We start from the raw sequence: 22,418 nt of genomic DNA, 5'->3' as shown, positions 1-22,418 counted from the left end.
AGACCGAAATACCCCCGGAAAAAGGCCATGGCCGGCCGGCCTCTTTTTCTAGCTGGCCAGCCATCTGCTTTTTGCAGAAATGGCCGGCCAGCCATTAGCTTTTGTGGAAACCGGTTGGCCACCTCCCCTTGGGAAGATAAACGGCCGGCCATCATCCCCACATGCTCACCTAGCTCTCTGCAAATTTTGAGGAAGATCGAAGTTCCCGGGACCTGAAAAAGTTCAAGAAAAGTACACTTCCGGTCGCGAAATCGCTCCGTCGGCACTTCGGCTTCAAGTTCTGACGTGTGTCTCATCATCATTCATCGAAACCCAAGTGTATCCTTTTGAATGAGTTGTAACCTTTCAGGGAAACGGATCGGAGGCCGTGATTGAGTTACCTTCGCCGAAATACGCATTTCCGTACTCGTTGTTTCATGACGAATGAGCACCCTGATTCATGCTAGTTTTGTACTATCGTGCACGTAACTTGCATTCCCATGAGCATACTCACATTGTCATGCACGTTTCTTGATGTTAATCATACTTCTATGTTTGAGCATGCGTTGTCACGCATGTTCTATTTTTGCATTGCGATGCACTCACTCACCGACACTGCGTGTGTCGAACTTTCGTAATCACATTAAATACATGTTGTTAGCATATTGTGCTTGTTGCAATTTCTCTCTTTTGCAGGCACGATATTGTATGTACGGTTCGGTTGAGGCTGGTGCGACCAGACGAATCGCGCAGGTATCGTATCTTCTCCGTGTGAGACGTGGCGGGGATTGAATAATCCTCCGCACTCTTAACTGCATGAAATGTAGTTGTTGCTTTGCATTCTTGCTTAAAACTGTTGCATCTATTTGCGAATATTTGCTTCATTACAGCTTGCTGCATTTGCATGATCATTGGGTTACCTTCGGCTTCTTGCATATCATTTGCATTTTGCCCCCTGCCTGCGGGCATGCCTGCGGGCGCATCTCTGTTTATCCTGTATGTTTTTCTAAGTTTTTGGCCTTGTCAAAAATGGGTCGTCTCTGGGCTTTGACATTCACTCCCGTCACTTGTGACTTTCGAGTTCTGTCAAAGAGGGGCAACTGTAGACACCCCATTTTTGACCGACCTTAAGACTCAGACGTCACCGATTGAGCGCTTGGTGATGTTGCATGTTGTGCTTGTTCAGAAGTCTCAGAATCGCGGCTGCAAGCCTTGCCTCCAGACTTCCGAACCCTCTTCTGTGCCTTGCCTCGGTTTGCGAACCAGACTCGGTTTTCTCTGTTTCTTTTCCTGAGGGGAGGGAGAGGTCTCGTAGACCATCTCTCAATGTCCGTAGGCTACATTCGGTGGCCGTAGGCCATTTTGCCCATTTCGGAGTCCGGTTCCCGATTTTCGGAGCCGTCAGGCCGTGTGCCTCGGTTCGGGACCGCTTAACCATCTCCTATTGCTCTGATTTTTGGCATACATCTTATTTCATCCCTTTTGAGGGACACTGGGGGCTGAGAAACCCACTTCGAGGTCGAATACCATTTTCGGTGCTTAACAGCCCATTTTCGGGACCCCGAACTGCGTGTTTTGGCCCCGGAACATTCGTTTTGCAACGATTTTCGTTCATTTTTGGCAGGTACCTCTGTTTTATCACAAGGAAGGTCACTGAAGGGTGGGAGGCCAGCAATTGTTGCAGCAACCAGTTATCTCTCCTCCGGAGCCTCCCAGCGCCCGTTTTTCCAACTTCCGGGCTAATGTTGAATACCTTGGAGCTAGTGTTGCCAACTTTGAACCACATATCTGTGATCTACACACTTGGGAGGCCACTAAAAGTTGGTGGCCGGCCATTAAGGTCACCTGACCCTTTTGACCCCTTTCTTCCAGGCTAATGTTGAACCCCTTGGACCCATTTTCTCGAACTTTGAACCACATATCTGTGATGTACACACCTGGGAGGCCCCTAAAAGTTCATGGCCGGCCAGTAAGTCAACTTGACCCTTTTGACCCCCTCTTTCCGAGCCAATGTTGAACCCCTTGGACCCACTTTCTTGGAATTTCAACCACATGGTTGTGTTGTACACACATAGGACTACCTCCCCAGTAGCTGGCCGGCCAGAAAATCACATTGACCCTTTTGACCCCTAGCCGGCTGGCTAGGTGGTGTGGCCGGCCGGCCACCTCCAGCAAAAGTGAGAGGCCGGCCTGCTTCCTTGCACTGTGTACTTTACAGCTGTGGGGCAATATCCCCCAGATATTTCCTGTATCCGGGGGATATTTTGTGGGGGAGTTTTGCTCTCCTTCTCCCCCACCTTTACATCCCCTTTTTGATCCTTATAACCAGCTGGTGGTCTTCTTTGTTGGGGTTAGAAAATTTACTCTTCAAGCTTCCATAGCCAACTCCATCTTCTTCCTTCTCAATTCTTCAAAAAACCCTAACTCCCTAATCATCATTCCTTCTACACCACCAAGCTCTACCACCACCATCTCATTTCCAGCAACAAGGAAGGATTCTTGAAGGCTAGAGAAGCTGCAAATCCATCCAAAAAGCAACAAAAGTTTGAATCTTCAAGGGTAAGTAACACTTTTAACCTTTTGAACCTTTTTCTTGATCTATTTCTAAACCCCACTTCTTTTTGGTTTCAAGCTCCGGCCCTAACTGAAAAGGGCCATATTTTGAGCTCATCTTCACTTCTCATTAAGGGCTCAACCCTGTTTGAGCCCTCCATAATATACTTGCTTCATTGATCATCTCGTATGTCATGATTTTACATGCTATTTTTGGCCCATGAGAAATCTGTTTTTGAGCATGTTATAAACTGATATAAGGCTTATTTTGAGCCCCTCTTCAGCATTGGAGAAGGGCTCAACATTGTTTGGTGTCTCCATGTGTCACTTGTAGTTATACCCCTTATTTGGCCCCATTTTTGCATAAATTGGCAACCCTCTTTGCTTCTGTTTTTGGACCTTGGTCCGAACTGAAAGTGGTCTTATTTTGGCCTATACTTCATGTTTCATTCACACTTTTTTTCTGTTTGGTGATTATTTTATATACTTCATGTTATAGCACCTTTTGAGCCTTGTCTTGCATCACATTTTTGGCATATTTGTATACTGATTTGAGGTCTGCCATATACTGTAAATGTTCATATTTTTGGTCCATTTTCATTGTTGTAGAAGGAAATTTTCCAGTTTGGGTTTTTCTTATACCACTTGCTTCATTACCCCTCTTTTGGCCCCTATTCTTACATGCTATTTTTCCCCTACCTATACTTGCTGTTTGGCCATGTTTATAACTGTGAAAGTGCATCTTTTGGGACTGTCTAGCTTCTGTCTTTGCATTGCATGTCCATATTGTGCATGTTTGGCATAGCTATAGGTCATTTCGGATGCCTAAATTCGCATTTCGGGACAATTCCATGCATTTCATGTCATTTCGCCTCATTTCGGGGCTGTTTTCCCCCACATTTCAGTGCTGAAATTTCATTAGCATGTTTGCATGTCATTTCCATGTCATTTGCATTGCGTATGCATCGCCTCGGTTTGCGTGCCCGTGTGCACGCATTTCGAGGCACCTCATTTTCTGCCATCGGCATCTTATGTGAGTGCGGCTGAGGCTCTCTCATGTTAGTATAAGTCCATATTGCATTCTGTATGTCATTTGCATTGCGTATGCATCGCCTCGGTTTGCGTGCCCGTGTGCACGCATTTCGAGGCACCTCATTTTCTGCCATCGGCATCCTATGTGAGTGTGGCTGAGGCTCACTCATGTTGGTATAAGCCCATTTGTCATTTCCATGTCATTTCATCGCATTCCGTCACTGTCTCGATTTGCGTGCCCGTGTGCACGCATTTCGAGGCACTCTATTTTTATCCGCAGGCATCCTATGTGAGTGTGGCTGAGGCTCACTCATGTTGGTATAAGCCCATTTGTCATTTTCATGTCATTTCATCGCATTTCGTCACCGTCTCGGTTTGCGTGCCCGTGTGCACGCATTTCGAGGCACTCCATTTTTATCCGCCGGCTTCTTATGTGAGACTGGCTGAGGCTCTCTCATGTTAGTATAAGTCCATGTTGCATTTTCCATGTCATTTGCATTGCATATACTATTGCCTCGGTTTGCGTGCCCGTGTGCACGCATTTCAAGGCACCTCATTTTCATAGCATTCTGTCATTTTCTCGGTTTGCGTGCCCGTGTGCACGCATTTCGAGGTATCTCATTTTCATTACATAACATTTTATCATCGCCTCAGTTTGCGTGCCCGCATGCACGCATTTCGAGACATGTCATTTTCTCGGTTTGCGTGCCCGCGTGCACGTATTTCGAGACATCTCTTTTTCATAGCATTGTGTATGTTAGGATTATACCTTAGTTGCATTTCATGCATATCATGCATATTGCATCGTGTCCGGAATAGGAGTTAGCCCGGGCACGGGAAACAAGATACATTTCGTACTCCGAGTGACGGAATGTGTCTCAATTCCCCAGTCACCGACACTCCAGATTATCCATGATGGAGTTAGGTTTTAGCTATAGTTTCATGTGCATTCATCCTATATCGAGTTGTGCATTTCGACTCCTCGGCCATCATGCCTCGGTATGCGTGATTGGTGGCACGAGGATCGAGACATGCATATATCTGTGCAAATACATTGCTATGCCCCTTTCCTGCTCTCTGTTGCAGCAAAATGAAGAATCAGCAACCTTTGGGGGGGGCTTGGCACGCATTCCAAGAACAGGTGTAAACAGAGGCTAATTGGGGCATTCCGGTGGATTTCCGCGCAAGACAGTCCGGACATGCATCATCCACCAGAAGCAAGGCAGTCCCTGGCTTGCACGCCAGTTTTATTTGCTTTCTTAGTTAATTTGTTAATTAATTAGAATTTTGTAATATTTTGGACTGTAATATTCTTTCATTTGGACTGTAATATTGGGACTGTATATTTATTCGGACCCTCCGAGTGGGGGCATAACTGTAATAAGTGTGCGTGTGTGTGATGTATGTCTTCCAACCCCACGTCTTTCTCCCTTTTATTTATCCGCTTTTGATGGTTAGATTAGGGCATATTTCAATTAGCATACAGTATGACAGCATGTTTGCATCATTCATCTGTATTGCATACACCGGGCTCGGCGCATCATACTAACTGCATCGTACTTTCAATTCCAAATTGAATACATGTTAGTTGTAGCATTTTCATATACCATCTAGAATAGCCGAGCCTGCTATAGTTGCATTTTGCATGTGTTGCATTAGACATTTCTGTATATTTAGGATCATGCATGATTTCTAATAAACTTCTTTCTTTAGCTTGGAGTACTTGGTGAGTTTTATGCTTTAGCATCCTTGCATGCGTGTGAGTGACTGCCATGAATAGCATGCTTACCATGAGGCTAATTGCTAATGTGATATATCTGCCTGAATGCCTGTGGGTGAAGGTTGGGTTATCTGAATTGGAATAAATCATCAAATGTTTCAAGCCTACCTGCGGGTAGCAAACCCTTTTCAAAAACAAGCATGAAATGTTTTGTTCCAATTTGGGCGACTCGGTCTATACTTATATGTTGTGAGCATCACATAGTAACCTAGGCTAATAAACCGGAATAAGAACTCACAATGTTTTCAAAAATTGATATCATGGTTAGTAGAGGCCGGTCTATGACCGGGCGAGCGGGGGTGCTCACGAAGTGACCTTCCCCAATCGTACCCAAGTTCCCGAGCCAAGGCAACTTTGGTGATGACGGACACGTGGCCTCTTGGCACCGAGTCAGGGTTTCCTAAATTTCCCAAAATAAAATATTTAGGTGGCGACTCTGTATCTGGAAAAGCAGTCCATATTTGGCACTACTTTTTCAAAAAATCAGTTTCTCAAAACGATTTGCCGGATTTGGACTCTTTGGTTCAGATTAGGAACCGTGACATTTAAGAGTCCGAACTGTAGTGACCCCAAAATGAACAGAACGGGACCAACCCTCCCGGGGCGTTCGGGGACGTCTACAGTTTCTGGCGACTCTGCTGGGGATTTAGAGAACTTGACTCGAACTCGTGATATCTGTTTTTGACTACACTTGTGTGTTTCTTTGCATTGCATTTGCATTGGTGCGCCTAGGACACCGTGTTTGCCATCTGCTATTCCTGAACGGTTTGCCGGAGGCTTGTCTTGTCAAGGCATGACCATAAGGCTGACCGGTTGTGGGCTCTGCCAGTATGGGAACACAAACCCCGGTTTTGCCGGGGCACCCTCTTTGACCATTCGACCTAGTGCATATTCGGATCCATAGTGACCATTCCAAATTAGGACAGGTTGCTTACCCGTTTATAGGTTGTTTGAAACCGCTGTGTGCGTAATGAAACCCTAGCTCCTGACAAAATAGGACAGGGAATCCCTACCCCAACATAGGGGTGTTTTGGCTCTCACTTATCTGTTATGTGCTTTAGAGTGCGTCTCTACAGGAATGCATGTATCAGTATATGAGTTTGGGCATCAAGCCTGCGGGCATCAGTTCAGTATTGTCAGTATCAAGCCTGCGGGCATCAGATCAGTATATGAGTTCAAGTATCAGGCCTGCGGGCATCAGTTTAGTACATAACTTTCGATATCAGGCCTGCGGGCATCAGTTCAGCATTATGGGTATCAGGCCTGCGGGCATCAACCAGTATTTGCGAACGAGTTATCTGCGGATATCAGATTCTGTTTCGGGGAACAGTGATACAGGGATAATAATCAGTGTTTGAGGCCAGTGTGTATTTCAGCTTATTGACTGTGTGTTGATTATGCCCGACTATGTGTCTTGCATTTTATTTTAAGCTGTTATGCTGTCCGTTTATCTGTTTATTTATTTCCTTTTCGCTTTATCTATCTTTTGCTAGGTCAGTTTTAGCACGATTGCTTCGAACCCAACAGGCATTCCCCAAGCACCTTGGACACGAGGTCGTCGACTCCACCGATCTGAGGATCTAATCGACGGACAGCCAGTGTTCCGTTCTCTACCCCCTGTTACCAGAAGGAAGCCGAAAAGGCGCAGTACGTCAGAACAGAGGTTGTCAGAACAGTGGGTTACTTTATCAGAGGACTACAGAACTGAGGTCTCAATTACTACTGTAGAAACAGACATACCAGTTAGACAGATGGATCAACCGAATACATCAGGGATGGAGGCTCTAATGCGTCAGATGCAGGAGAGCATGAGACAGATGCATGATGATGCCACCCGTCAAACGGAGTTCTCCAAACAGCAGGCCGCAGTCATGGCCCAGCAGGCTGAGCTGATTACCAGATTGCAACAGCAGAATACAGCGTCTGCTTCACAACAAATCCCTCCTCCGGCAGGAGCCCCAATACCTGAGCAGGCACCTGTTGTTCAGAATATTCCTCCGAATACCCAGAATACTGTACCGACTGTCCAAATTTTACAAGAGGACACGAGTCTTCCAACGGGGCCAGCTCCGCCCCCGCTTCCACCACAACTGTCCAAGGTCCATACATCCAATCACCCGTGGAGGAGACAATGATCGCTTCCACCGCACCGCCCTAAATGCCTTTCAAGCCATCACATCAACTTATCACCTTGCCATTAAGTTTCCCACCGATTTGGGGGTCGGTCCTGTAAGGGGAGAACAGACCGTGGCCAGGGAATGCTATGTCGCCTCACTTAAAGAAATCAAGCTGAAGGAGACAATGATCATTGAAGGACTTGACGTCCGGGATGAGGACGAGCTGGTCAGAGGGGAACCCGTGGAGGAGCTCGTTGAGGTTCTCATCAACCCCACCAACCCGGCGAAAACCGCCAAAATCGGCAGCCAACTGTCCCCCCAAGCAAAGGCCGACCTTACTGCCCTCCTGATTGAGCACAACGATGTATTCGCCTGGACCCACTCAGACATGCCGGGTATTGACCCCTCATTCATAACCTATCGCCTCAGCATTGAACCCCATTTCCGACCTTACCGCCAGAAGCAGCGCATTTTCCATCTGGAGCGCAATACTCTCATTGCCGCAGACGTCGACAAGCTCCTTGAGGCACAATTCATCAAGAACGTGGATTACCCTAGATGGTTGTCAAACGTGGTCCTGGTCCGCAAGAACAATGGTAAATGGCGACTCTGTGTCGACTACTCAAACCTCAACCGAGCTTGCCCCAAAGACAGTTATCCTCTTCCCCACATAGATCTGTTGGTCGACGTCACGACCGGTCACCAAATGCTCAGCTTCATGGATGCCTTCTCTGGGTATATCAAATTCTGATGCACCCATCTGATCGGGAACACACCTCTTTCATTACCGACTGAGGCACCTACCATTACCGTGTGATGCCATTTGGACTGAAAAATGCTGGGGCCACCTACCAACGGTTGGTCAACGTTGTTTTCCATCATCAGATCGGTCGAAACATGAAAGTATATGTCGACAACATACTAGTCAAGAGCAAACTCTCTGTTGACCATCTGACCGACTTGCAAGAGACCTTCGCCACCCTACGAAAGTACCAAATGAAGCTCAACCCGGAGAAGTGCGCATTCAGCGTAGGATCTAGGAAGTTCTTGGGTTTCATGGTCAGTCAGCGGGGCATTGAAGCTAACCCTGAAAAGATCAAGGCCTTGATTGAAATGCAGTCACCCAGAACTGTTAAGGAAGTTCAGAGACTCACTGGCCAAGTCGCCGCCCTCAATCGCTTCATTTCCCGCGCAACGGATAAGTGCCTCCCCTTCTTCAAAGTTCTTCGACAAACTTTTGAATGGACAACCGAGTCCGAAGAGGCCTTTCAGTAGTTGAAGCAGTGCATGGCCAACCCCCCCTCCTTTCTCAGGCAATCACTAGTGAACCCCTCTTCCTCTACTTAGCCGTTTCAAGCACCGCAGTCAGTGCAGCTCTTATCAGGGAAAACGACTCTGTTCAACGGTCGGTCTACTACATCAGTCGGGCTCTCAGGGGCGCCGAACAGAATTACCCACTGTTAGAAAAATTGTCCTTGGCCTTGGTCACCGCCTCCAGACGACTCCGTCCTTACTTCCAAGCCCATTCCATAGTGATCCTCACCAACCAACCTTTGAAGAAGGTAATGCAGCAATTAGAGCTCTCTGGCAGACTCATGCAATGGTCGGTGGAACTCAGCCAGTTTGACATCTCCTACCGACCTCGAACAACAATTAAGGGGCAGGCTGTCGCCGATTTCATCCTAGAGTTCACTAATCCTACCCCAACCACAGCCCCTTCACCCCCACCAATCCCTACCGAGCCAGAAGACCCTCATTCTTGGACTCTCAACGTCGACGAATCATCCCGCAGAGAAGGCAGCGGGGCTGGTCTCATCCTCACCGCCCCTAAAGGTGGTTATTTCAAATGTGCTCTCTGTTTCTTGTTCGATGCCAATAACAATGAGGCCGAATATGAGGCATTGATAGCAGGTCTCCGCCTAGCCAGGGACATTGGTGTCAGCCACATCTGGGTGTTCAGCGACTCCCAGCTCATTGTCGGACAAATTACGGGGGAATTCGATGCAAAGGAGGACACAATGCGGGCTTACAGGGATATTGTACTTCCCCTTGTTCGCCTCTTCAATACTTTCCACATCCAGCACATCCCTCGGGCAGAAAACTCTAAGCCAGACGAGATGGCTTAGTTGGCTTCTGCAGACCAGTCCGACCTCAGTCGTGGTGTCCGTCTCGAGTACCTAGCCCACCCTGTCATTTTTCCCGACCAGCAAGAAGTACAGTTTCTCCAAAATGAGCCCATCCCTTGGGCGTCAGACGTCTTTCTATTTTTGACAACGGGGCAACTTCCAGATGACCAATAGCAAGCCGCCAAAGTTAAGGCCCGGTCGTCCAATTACATCCTCGTCAGTGGTGTCTTGTACAAACGTGACTTTTCACGCCCGTATCTGCGATGCCTCAATCCGGCTCAAGCAACCTATATGATGCAAGAAATCCATGAGGGTATCTGCGGTAATCATTCAGGCGGCAGGTCCCTAGCCCACAAAATACTTCGCACTGGTTATTTCTGGCCTACTCTTAACCAAGATGCGACTGACTTCGTACTCAAATGCGATAAGTGTCAACGCTTTGCCAACATCTCCCATGCTCCTCCTATAGAGCTGATCACACTTTTCAGTCTCTATCCGTTCGCCAAATGGGGGATCGACTTAGTTGGACCACTTCCCACCAGTCGAGGCCAGACCAAGTTCGCGATTGTCGCCATTGATTACTTCACCAAGTAGGTAGAGTCAGAACCCCTTGCCACCATTACCGAACGGAACACAACCAAATTCATCTAGCAGTAGATCATATGCAGGTTTGGCATCCCTCAAGCCATCGTCTCCGACAACGGCAAACAATTTGACAACGCCAAGTACAGGAAGTTCTGTGCAGACCTCCAGATCCAACCCTGTTTCTCCTCCCCAGGTCATCCCCAAGCCAATGGCCAAGTCGAGGTTACCAACTTTTCTCTTCTGAAGATCATCAAAACTAAGCTAGAAGCTGCAAAAGGACTTTGGGCTGAGGAATTACCGAATGTACTCTAAGCTTACCGTACTACCGCTCGGACTCCCACTGGGGAGACCCCCTTTTGCTTAACATACGGCGCTGAGGCGGTCATCCCAGTGGAAGTCGGTCTGCCTACCCCAAGGGTTTTACATCCGAACCCAGAACTAGCCGAAGAGCTCCGTCGGGCTGACCTTGACCTAATCGAAGAGCTCAGAGAAACCACTGCTGTCAGGCTGGCCTCCTACCAACAGAAAATCAGAACACACTACAACCACAGAGTCCGACCAAGGGAGTTCGCCGTAGGGGACCTTGTCTTACGCGAAGCAACCCTCGCTACCAAGAATCCGGCTGAGGGCAAGCTGGCAGCCAAATAGGAAGGACCTTACGTTGTTAAAGCCAGACCTCGCCCAGGCGCTTACCGACTTCAGGACATGGAAGGTCGAGACCTCCCCCATCCTTGGAATGCTGAGCATTTGAAGCGCTATTTTCAATAAAAGTTGTATTTTTGTATTGTCCAATTGATGTATGTTCTTTTTGACAATCTGCACACCTGAATGTTCTCATTTTCTCCGCATATGGTGTAAATTTATGATCCAATAGGCTACACTTTAATGACAACAAGCTTATATCTCAAATATCTACATGATCTTTCAAATAACACTTTGATTGCAGCCTCAGCCAGACTGAGCATAAAAGCCTCGGCCAGACCGAGCATGCAAAGCCTCAGCCAGACTGCGCATCAAAGCCTCGGCCAGACCGAGCATGCAACGCTTCAGCCAGACTGAGCATAAAAGCCTCGGCCAGACCGAGTATGCAAAGCCTCAACCAGACTAAGCATCAAAGCCTTGGCCAAACCGAGCATACAACGCCTCAGCCAGACTGAGCATAAAAGCCTCGGCCAGACCGAGCATGCAAAGCCTCAGCCAAACTGAGCATGACGAGCCTCGACCAGACCGAGCGTGCAAAGCCTCAACCAGACTGAGCATAAAAGCCTCGACTAGACCGAGCGTGCAAATCCTCAACCAGACTGAGCATAAAAGTCTCGGCCAGACCGAGCATGCAAAGCCTCAGCCAGACTAAGCATGACAAGCCTCAGCCAGACTACGCGTGACAAACCTTCGCTAGACCGAGCGTGACAAGCCCAGCCAGCTTGAGTTACTTCAGGTCTCAGCCAAACTGAGCACGAAGAGCTCAGCCGGACTGGACTACTCAAAGCTCCTGAATTACTTGAAGAATCAGTTAACCAAAACCACGCGCGCGCGCTCGGTCAAGGTCATTCATGCAAACTTCACACTTGTGGCATTAGTAGCCACACTTGGTCAAAATCCCAGGTCCATGTTGTTACAACACTCTTTACGTAGTCAAATTCCAAACTACCTTTTTATTTACCAACACTCTTCAACATGATTTACAACTCCATTTTGTGGGTAATTTGACACTTTACATCTTTGACGTTTTTACAAGTCTCCTTTACAAGTCAGATTGTTTTCTTACTCATCAAGTTTTGCAAGTCACCCTCATCCACTTCAGACTCACCAAAATAAAGACAATAGTGTGGCAAACACAAATTTATAATTTTATTACATTTTCAACCTCACTCTGCATGGCATTTGTATTACAAGTTTAACTTCACTTTGCATTGAGTTTTTCTTAACTTTACTCTGCATCCAGTTTTTCTTATATTTCCAGGTGCACAAGCAAAAACAATGAAATGAAAACACAACTCCAATTTTATTTATTCACAAACTTGTACATAAGTCCATTACAGCAATTCAAAAAAAAAAAAAAAACAACACAAAACAAAACACAACCAAAACTCTTAAGTACATATTTTTTCACTCTATTCACTCCTCTCCTTCGCTCGAGGCGAGATCTCCTTCCGCAATCCCCTCATCTAGGGGGGTCTGGGCTACGTCGTCCTCATCGATTCTAACACCACTAAAGTCTAAGTTTGGGAACAGCTCTTCTGCTTTACGCTTGAACATCTTCCACCTGCTGTCCCAGAACTCAGCCATCTCGTGTTTGTAGAAGTCCGACTACTGGAAGCTCTCAATAACTTCTGCTTCAATCCTGTCCCCAGCGGTCGCCCCCGACGTACCCGCCCCCCCAACCACCTCCTTCGCCAAGTTGTTGGCGACCGCAGCATCGATTGCCATCTGAAATTCAGCAGACCCCTTGAATTGTTCTACTGCTGCGACACATAGATCAGGGTATGCTGCCCTTTCAGAGGTTGCCTTAGTTCTTTCTTCCTCCAACTCCTTCTGCAACCTCGCCTTCTCCTCCATTGCTTTCGCCCGCTCATCTTCCAGCTCCTTCTGCAGCCCAGCAATCTTCAGGTCAGCTTCATCATTTTCTTTGATCTGTTGGGCGCGCAGATCTTCATTACTGGTCATAGCCTCTTTAAACCGCTCGATGGCAACCGCGTAACTCTTTTCAGCTTCTTCCACCCTTTTCTGCTCGCTATCCAGCTAGAACTCGAGCGACACTACGTTGCGACGCTCGTCCTCTAACTCCAACTAGGCAGCGAGCAACTCAGCACCCACTCGAGTGGCAATATTACGCTGCACAATCGCCAACACTTCCATTTTCTTCGCCTTCTGAGCCTCTTCCACCCCCTCTGGTGCAGGCGCTTCGCGCAGCCTTCTTCCAGCATGCACTCTTCTTCTTGAAACTTGCAAGTTGAACCTTCGTTTCCTCCCACTTGGCCTTCGCAGCCGCTGCCTTTCTCAGCAGAGCCCCTGCTAGGGTGGTTGCCTTCATTTGGGCAGAGCACAACCCCTTTAGCAACTCAGTCTCATAGAACCTGGCTGCAGAGCGCACGGCTCCTTCGTCCACCACCCCCAAAAGAAGATCTGCAGCCATCCTGGCTGGGCCTTCTTCTCCCTCCAGTCGCCCAGAAACTGCTGGAGCATGGTAGATGGCATACTTTGGCCTCACCCCCCTCTTTGGGGCGCAGGACCCCCCTGGGGCTGTTCCTCTCCCCTTGTCTCAGGGCCAGTTGCCCCACCTTCTACTTGAATTTCGGGGGCGACCTCTGCGACCTCTGAGGCGATCCCTACCACTACTGGAACAACCTCCATGACCTCCGAGGCGACCTCCACCATTTCTGGGGCAACCACCCTTCCTAGGGTCTGCCCCACTCCCTCCTCCTCTGCCTCCTTGGCCATGGGGGTCTCCTCTGCCGTCACCTCCCTCCTCTTCTTCAAGGTAGGTTCCTCCTCACTTCTCCTCACCTTTCTCTTCTTCTTCCCCACACCCTCCATCTCCTTGTTGGCCCTCTACTTCAAAGGATCAATTGGGGGCGGTCGTGGCTCAGATTCACCCAAGTCTTTTTCCCCCAGCGATTTGGGACGCGGTCAGATCCTCTCCCTCGTGATCGACTTCGGCGGCCGGTCTGCCTGCGACTCCTTGAATTTGCTGGCCTTGGCGAGAATGGACCTATCCTCCACCTCCTGCGCCTTCCTTCTCGCCTCTAATTCCGCCGGTTCCAGGTCCCCACCGGTCGGCTGAGGTCCTAACCCCGCAACAAACAAGGCCGAAGGTTGAATGAGTTCGTCCCACCTGACTCCCTCCTTCTCCCTCCATGCCTTTACCTTCTTTACTCTCTCCTCTGCTGCTGCCCCCAGTTTTGGCTCCACAGATTTGGTGGGCACTCTCCACACCGTATGCACCCCAACCCCTCCATTCGAGGAAACGTAGAACCATCGCGGTCTCCACCCCTTAATTGATGACGGTAGACCCGTCACCAGACCCCTCCCTACCGCCGCTTGCAACGTCACCCAGGTCTCTTGCTGTCTTGAGGCCTTATAACACGCGAAAAATTCGTCCACCGTCATAGCCGCCCCTTCGTTCGCCTTCGGCCACGCGCTCGCACAAGTCAATACAATCTTCCACGCGTTGAGCATAAGTTGACCTGGCGCTACCTCCAACCGGTTTAGGACATCTACCACCACTTATGGAAGCGGCAGCCTCAGTCCTCCCTTCAATGCCTCCTCGTAAAGGGCAAACTCCCCCGGCCGGGCGTCGGATGGCCTCTCCATTGACGTCGGCAACAGTAGCTCTATTTCGGCGGGAACCTGGTATTTTTCGCGCATACCCTCCAATTCCACCGCAGTCACCGTTGATTTGTCAGCCTTCATATGCCAGTGATCTGGTCCTGCCTGGCTGATTGGCTTCGGAGCCGCCATCATGGTAGAAGAATGAGATCGTACCGTCGACTCCCCACCCTCTCCACTTGTCTCTCCGTCCTATACTGCTCTGCCAACTCCACCGCGTCGCCATCCCCAAGTGGATCAACCCTGGCGGTTCCAGCTTCTTCTTGGGCCATTTCTGTGGTGTGTCTATGAATCGCTTCGAACGCAGGTGCAAGGAAATTCAAAAAATGTCGCAAGGATGTATCACTTGCAACAAAGGAGTCTACACTTGGAATGTTTTGATTTTTCCAAAAAATGTAGGTAAAACGTATAATCCCAAAAGCCCAAGATTTCCTTGTATTCCAAGGGTCGCAATTAATTTTCGCCAGTTTGAAAAAATTTCAACCTTCCGCCAAAACTGTCTTTCCAACACCCATTATGACCTATCGTTTCACTTCTGGCCTAACGCCTAACCTCCCCCCCACGAGATGCTGCCATGTATACGACCACGATTCACTGCCCCCCTCCCCTACCCTGTCTTTTCTACTTCAAGTCATCACGTGACCCGCCGCCTCTCGAGCCCTGCACCCCGCCACCTCACCCTTCGCGGTCGGCCCTCCTCATGGTCAGTCCCCCACTCAGTTACCCTTCGCGGTCGGTCCTCATGGTCCGTCCCTCCACTCGGTTACCCTTCGCGGTCGGCCCTCCTCACGGTCGGACCCTCTACTCGGCCACTCGACCTTCAACCCCCATCTTCCTCATTATTCCCTTCGTTGGACTAAAGCTACACTTGGGAATGGGGGACTACTGACGTGGGTAGGCCCATAAAGGCCATAACTCACTATGAACAACCCAATTCTACCACTTAGGGCCCAATACGTAACCCCAACCGATGAGACCCAGCACAACTGGAAGTCAACATGACATGAAGGACCAATGATATTCAGACACATAGCACGTAAAGGGCAAGCCACATCAGCAGACAAAGATCTGCAAAGTTATTACCACTGCACATCACCATTAATGCAGCCCCTCACAGCATTTATTACGACAACACCTCTCTGTCGGGACAGCACGCCCTTACCCTGAACAAGGTAAGCTACAGCATAGACGACTTTTGGCCAAGGTGACAGGTCGGACGGGACAACGAAATGATTACCAAAGGATATAAGCAGACGTTGAAAACAAGAAGAATGTTAAGTTTTTCTATCTTTGATCCATATCTCTATATTCCACTTCTCTCTCTCTAACTTGCTCGTCGGAGGGTTCGCTGGGGGACACCCCGTTCCCCATTGAACTCTTGTGCAGGTTCTCAAGTGGGCTTGACCACTCGAATATTGGCTCGAGAAGCGTGGATCAGTCCGACCCGTTCTGCCAGGAACCCGTTGTATCATAACTGTATCCAATAACCCCGTTCTGTCAGGAACCCGTTGTATCATAACTGTATCTTCAAATTTTATCCCTAAATACGGTAACACTATATTTGGCTAGCTCAGTTGGTGATGCATTTCTATCTGGAAGTCAAATGTCAATTCTTACTAAATGTGAAAGTTAATAATTTATGTTATTATATGGGCTCTTTGTCATGTTATTTATTTCTAATATTATTCTTTTCAAGTTGATTGGTTAGTGAGCATGTTGATTCTTTTTCATTATTGGAGCTTTTTGTTGGGCTAGATGTTTGTTTTCTGTAGTTGGTTAGTGAGCATGTTAATTTTTTTTTTTAAGGGAAAAAATGTGTGACGTTTAGATGAAATGCAGGTATATTTTATTTATTTTTCAGTTATTTTTTTCTTTTTTCTTTCCAAATCTCCCAACCAAACATATCGTTAATGAAATAATCAGTTTCTCTGGGTATGGACTGGAGAGAATTTTAGTTGACCCGCTTATATTTGAAATTTTGAACACTAAAAGAAATTCAACTAAACAAAAAATCGATTTCCTTTACTGACTAAAGTGCTCCTTCTTGTACTTCTAAGAATAGTGAGAGAAAAAAAAAAAAGATCTCAAAAAGATTCTCAAAATTCTCAAGACTTTGAGAACTAATATTTCACGCCCAAAAATATATGAGGTTTTGTTTAATGATATCATCAATGACAGACTACCACAAAAATTAGGGGACTTACGTATATGTCTTAATAAATAAATTTATTATTCAATAGATCCTATGATAATTAATAGTGTTTTTCATAAAATCTTATTAAAAAAGTCACTAATTGTTAATTTTCACCAATAATTTGAAAATTTTGTCATAAAAATATCACTAATTATAAGTTTTAGCGATAGTTTAAAAAAATCATCACAAAAAAGTTACTAATTTTCAACTTTCAGAGACAATTTGAAAAATTCGTCACATGAAAATGTCGCTAATTGTAAATTTTAGCAACAATTAATAATAATCATGACAAAAAAAAAATCACTAATTATCAATTTTTAGCAACATATGCAAAAAAGCATCACAAAAAATTATTTTTAACGATGATTGTATTAAGACTAACTTTCAATAGAACTTAATGAAAATTAAATCCAATTATTAGGACCTATTGATAGTGTACCCAAAAAATTACTACTTCAAAATGAAAGGAAAAAGAACATGAAGGAACTCTAAAAGCAAAAGACAAAATAAACCAAAAATTACCCCCCACTTGCAAGGCTTTTGGTTTTGTGCCCCACAAAATTTGTTTAGAGAGATGCTAAGAGCCCTTACATATTTTCATAGGACCTCTCAACTTCTTTGAACCCCGCCATCAAAATTGCTCACATCTATTTTTTTTCTTAGGACCCCACCATAATCCCAAAAATATTCCCATTCTATGGACCCCATCCTTGCCACAACCTTTCCTCTGATAACCCTCTCATCTGCCACTCCACCTCCATCCGTTGCCGCCACTAGCTCCAATGGCTCTCCTCCACCATTCCCTTCACATCTCTACATCCACCCAGCCCTCTGTGGCACCCTCTCCTACGACCCTTATCACCTGCAAGGCTGCAACCCCCCCTACTAGCAACATACCACCCTAACTCTCTCCATACTCCGACAACAGCAATAGAGAGACAAAGATTGCGAGGGCTAGGGTTTCACGTAGAATTTGAGGGATTACAGCTACAGTTTTAGCATAAGAAAGAAAAAGAAGAAAAATGCATAGAAGGAGGTAGCGGCTAGGGCTTCCGCAGTGGGGAAGGGAATTATTAGTTGATCACGAAGGTTAGAAGGGTGGCAGTTGTGAGGGGGCTAGAGAAACGTTGCAAAAGGCTAAAGGAGGGGTGGCGGTGGCGTGGATAAGGTGTGGAGCATCGCCCAAGCTGAGGGATAGGAGAGGAGGTGATGGCTGGAGCTAGAGGATGGGCGAAGAGGTGATGGCCGAAGCAGAGGATAGGAAAGGTTTAGGGTTTGAGAGCTTAGGGATAAAAACAAAATGGAAATTTTGTATTAGGGTAAAATTGTAATAATAAATAAATAAAAGAGATGGAGGTCTTAAGAAAATAGGTGGCTACTATAAGCGACACTCCTTTTTCTATAATTAATATGAATTGAACTCAGATGTCCATACTATAATAGTTCGCATATAATGTTATATTGCCTTGGATAGAACTCATCCCAAAAACTAATTATTAAAGTGAGGGTGCTCTCACTTTTAAAAGCAATGTGGGACTTTGCTTTACAATAGTCATTGGACCCCTAACAGCAATTTGTGCCCTATAGGATTTAGGTGTAGAAGTTTGAAACAAGATGAGGGCATTTTTGTCATTTCACAAGTGGTTACACCTTTTTTGTAATTTTTTTTTTATTCTCCATCATTTTGTAATTTTTTTTCCCTCATTTTTCTGTAATTTCTCCCACAAAAAAAAAAAATGGTTTCATTAATCATGCAGGGCAAAAAGCCTTATAAAATTGTGTGCAGAGAGCAACTGTGATTTTCATCTGCTAAAGTCATCCATTTCCTCTGATCTGTTTAATACTTGGCCAGGCCTATGCCTATGCCTATGCCTATTTCTTTTCTTTTTGTGAGTTTTTCCCATGTGAAAGCAAGGGTCAACTATTGAAAACATGACTCACCAAAACGTGCACCATGAAAACGCATGATTCAATGACAGATCAAGGAATTCAAATCAATAACAATGAGCAAAATTCATTTTGTCCGTTTTAAAGAATGGCCAACACTACACATTCGTGTAATCTGTGCCACAACGGCAGCACCCCCCCCGGCAGCGCCCCAGCTCTCTCTCTCTCTCTCTCTCCCTCAGACGGCTGGTCTGGGCCGACCCCTGCTGTACTTTGGTGGGTTAGTCTTGGCAACATCAACAGTTATCATCCAGCCATTGATGATCTGCAAGCACCAAGCACAAGACGGGCTTAGCCTCTCTCTTTGGGAGTATTAGATCTCTAACACATTCTAAACAATAAATCAAGTGAAATAAAGACTATTGTGTGAACCTACCTTGCCATTCATCTCTTTGAGAGCTGCACCTGCAGCCTCCTCACTGGTATACTCCACAAAGGCATAACCTTTGGACCTTTTAGAAATCTTGTCCATTATAATTTTAACTGTCAAAAAAAAAGAGTAGCCAATCAGCATAGCATTTCAAGCAATCACCTTCTTGTTACAAAGTTGAAATGAATTGGAGAGAAGTAAAGGTACCTTCAACAATCTCACCAAAGCCCTCAAATGCTGCACGCAAAGTTTTCTCAGATGTATAGAATGACAAACCTGTGGTGGGAAAGAAGAACATGCAGATGCACTACTTATATGAGGAAGTGTTCAACAGGAGAAATAAGTTAAACAAAACAACATGCATTTTTCAAGCAGAACGGTTAAACCCCGGTTAGATGCTATAGAATAATTTTCTAGTTTATTTTACGCGATTCACATCTTGTAATGAGAGGTGTGTGATGATGCCAAACTGCACAATAAACAGCCCGGATCACCAGCTAAGGCCCCTAAATGACCGCTCAGTGATAAAGGAGGTAGGGGTGCAGAGACAGTTAGGAGGTTTGCCTAGAAGCAGCCACCCGTACACATTTCTGTGTAACAAACCTTAGTTCTTGTCTCACCAGAAAAGAGATACAAAGTACATCCAACTTAAATGGTATAAATGAGTACAGAAATTGCCACATACCAGTTACAAAAAGCTTCTTTGTTTTCACATTGGTTGTTTCATTTGCTGCTAAAGAATCTGGGGAATTACCAGACAGCTGCAAATTCTCACCTGAAATATATCATCTTGTTATAGTAAACTCTCATAACAAAAGTATCAACTCATCACCATTACTCAATCCTCATAGATACCAAATTGAAAGATCTATAAAAAGAAATGTTCATGCTTTAATTCCTTGAAGAAAAGCCAAAATCTACAATAAATATATGTTCTCTACAAATTTTCCTCTGTACGCATTCATCTGTCCTAGAGCACTCTTTGTTTCAATTACATAATATCGTAGCAGTTATACTTCATGTATGCCAGATATTTAGCAATATCATGAAACGATTTTACCATCTATAATCTGACCACAGTCAATTCTGGTTCAAATCTTTAAACTACCAATCTCAAAAGGCAAAAATAGAAGCCTCAAACCCAGAAAGGTAACGCAGGACAAGGGTTGTCCAATTCAGATATCATGTTACCATTCCACAAGTTCAGCAATGAAGATATTTCATCAGCAATTATTGAAACTAAACTTCACAAATTATGGCATAAATTCAAATATAATTGTCACATCATGATTTCCATGGTATATATTCCAGAAACTTTCAATCTGAGATACAAATTTCAAAGATTCTAAGAAGTAAAGGGAAAGATCTAATCAAGATACTGTCTCTACAATCATAATTACAACAAGAAACAAATATAGTGCATCTATCAAAGTTGAACAAGCTGACAAACCTCCACAATTCTTATTATCTGAGTCAAAATTTTCATCTGGCTGAACAGATAACACACCAGGCACACCTGCGCCAAATCCAAAACATTTATCCTTACTGTACCAGCATAGACATCCAAAACTTAGGCTACAGAAGCATACACCAAACCTGCTAGTTCTCGTGCACACTCCTCATCTAGCTCACAACAGAATCCAAAGTCGGATTGCCAGGAAATGTGGTATATGCACATTTGGGCGTCCTTCTCACTGTTGAAAATTTTCATTCCAATTTTAGGAAACTAGAAACAGAAGCTGTGAAAGAAGGGGAAAACAACAACAACAACAACAACAACACTTACTAATACGTACTTCCCCATCACCTTGGTTAGTAGTTGAGTATAATAATCAACCATCTGTGCCTTTGTGACAACACCAATTGCCGGCTTGTCCATTCGAACAAGCCAGTGCTTAGACTTCCCCACAGGAAACAATAGAGTGCTTCCAGATAATGTACTCAAAGGAGAACCTGACTGAACCTCTGAATTACCATAATCCTTTTTTGCAGAGTTAAAATCCAGGTCAGGCCTAACAGATAACACCCCCGGTAAACCTACAAGACATGTATGCATAGCAAAAGAAATACTATTAATCTAACACTTAATTTTGATAGTGAAGCCTCTTAACATTACAATAACATTCAAATAAGCAGAAAACCTAAGCAATAACTTCTCCAAATTGATCATTGTGTTTCCATCTTTATCATGAGGTAAACAGCTCACTAATGCACAAGAATACCTAATGATAGAACAATTAACAAGAAACACAAAAATTAAACACCAACCGTGTAAGAAAATCGAGCAATACAATAGGCAATACTTACACGGTTGTATTGCTCAATTTCAATATTTAACTATACTAGGCAATACCCCTCCTTGACTAATTAATATTAAACTGGACATTCAACTGTGTAAGAAAATCGAGCAATAAAATAGGACAATCATACAATAAACCCAAACTTACCGGCAAGCTCATGGGAAGTTTCTTCATCAATGTCACAGCAGAAACCAAAATGGGTATTCCAAGAAGCATCATATATACACATCTGAGCATCTTTTTCACTGTTGAAACCACAATTGAGACACTAATTAGACACACAAGCAAGAAACTGAAAATTAAATTTATGGGTTTATACAAACATACATAGTTGGAACACACCCACCTGCCCAAAGCACTCTGTAGGGTATTGACATAGTAATCAATGATTTGCGGTTTGGAATTGAGCCCCTGTGGAGGAGTCTCCATGACCACCATCCAATGGCGATTGTGAGCACTGGTAGTAGAAGATGAAGTAGTGAAAGGTGTAGATGTTGTTGATGATGCACATGTTGTTGTTGATGAAGATACAGTTGAAATTGATGAATATGAAGAAGAAGAAGAAGAAGAAGAAGAAATGAAAAAGAGATTATGTGGGTTGAAAGCACAGATGATTGCAGAGGAATGGTGGTTGTTGTTGGAATTGAGTTTGATAGTTACTGGGAAGAGATTGCAAGATTTGGGAGGCTTTATAGAGAATTTTAGGGTTGGGTTGAAGGTGGTGGTGACTGAGGGAGAGAGAGCAACATCCATGGTTCATACCAAAAACCCTAACTCCTAAACCCACAAAAGAGGAGCATCTTATCCCACCATTCTCATCCGTCACTAAAGCCTGTCGGATCGGATATAATCGGTGTTTTTGGTTTGAGTATTCTGAATTTTTTTTTTTTTTTATATTTTTTTTGTATTTTTTTTTAGGGCAAATTACACAACTAGTCCCTATAGTTTGTGGCTTGTGTCACTTTGATCCTTAACTTTTCAATTGTGACACATTTGACCCTAAATTTTGAATATTATTTCAAATAAGGACAATTGAATATATAATTAGATTTTTCAAGGGTAAAATTGTCAATTTGATAAAAATAAATGTCAAGCAAATATTTTTG

The 22,418-nt window shown here is 45.2% G+C and overlaps 1 protein-coding gene across 4 annotated transcripts in view; it reads right to left on the bottom strand.

Annotated features, from left to right (window-relative positions):
* Positions 1-22,145, bottom strand: part of LOC114289836 (uncharacterized) — a 53,576-nt gene extending 31,431 nt beyond the window's left edge. For 3 of the 4 annotated variants that reach the window (XM_082872190.1, XM_082872186.1, XM_028233656.2), the window contains exons 1-8: positions 21,659-22,144; positions 21,460-21,557; positions 20,809-21,049; positions 20,609-20,706; positions 20,463-20,528; positions 19,698-19,787; positions 19,220-19,288; positions 19,019-19,125 (exon numbers count right to left, since the gene is read on the bottom strand). In XM_082872190.1, the coding sequence (XP_082728316.1) occupies positions 19,019-19,125; positions 19,220-19,288; positions 19,698-19,787; positions 20,463-20,528; positions 20,609-20,706; positions 20,809-21,049; positions 21,460-21,557; positions 21,659-22,065 (1,176 nt within the window). In that variant the 5' untranslated portion in view covers positions 22,066-22,144. Of the gene's footprint in view, positions 1-19,018; positions 19,126-19,219; positions 19,289-19,697; positions 19,788-20,462; positions 20,529-20,608; positions 20,707-20,808; positions 21,050-21,459; positions 21,558-21,658 lie in introns of all 4 variants that reach the window. The other variant, XM_082872196.1, reaches the window with a different exon arrangement.
* Positions 22,146-22,418: the final 273 nt, after the last annotated feature.

The sequence above is a fragment of the Camellia sinensis genome, chromosome 1, assembly GCF_055761805.1.
Source record: "Camellia sinensis isolate YWXY chromosome 1, ASM5576180v1, whole genome shotgun sequence".
Taxonomy (NCBI): Eukaryota; Viridiplantae; Streptophyta; class Magnoliopsida; order Ericales; family Theaceae; genus Camellia; species Camellia sinensis.
The sequence above is the reverse complement of the archived record's forward strand: the minus strand, read 5'-3'. Positions and strand labels throughout refer to the sequence as shown.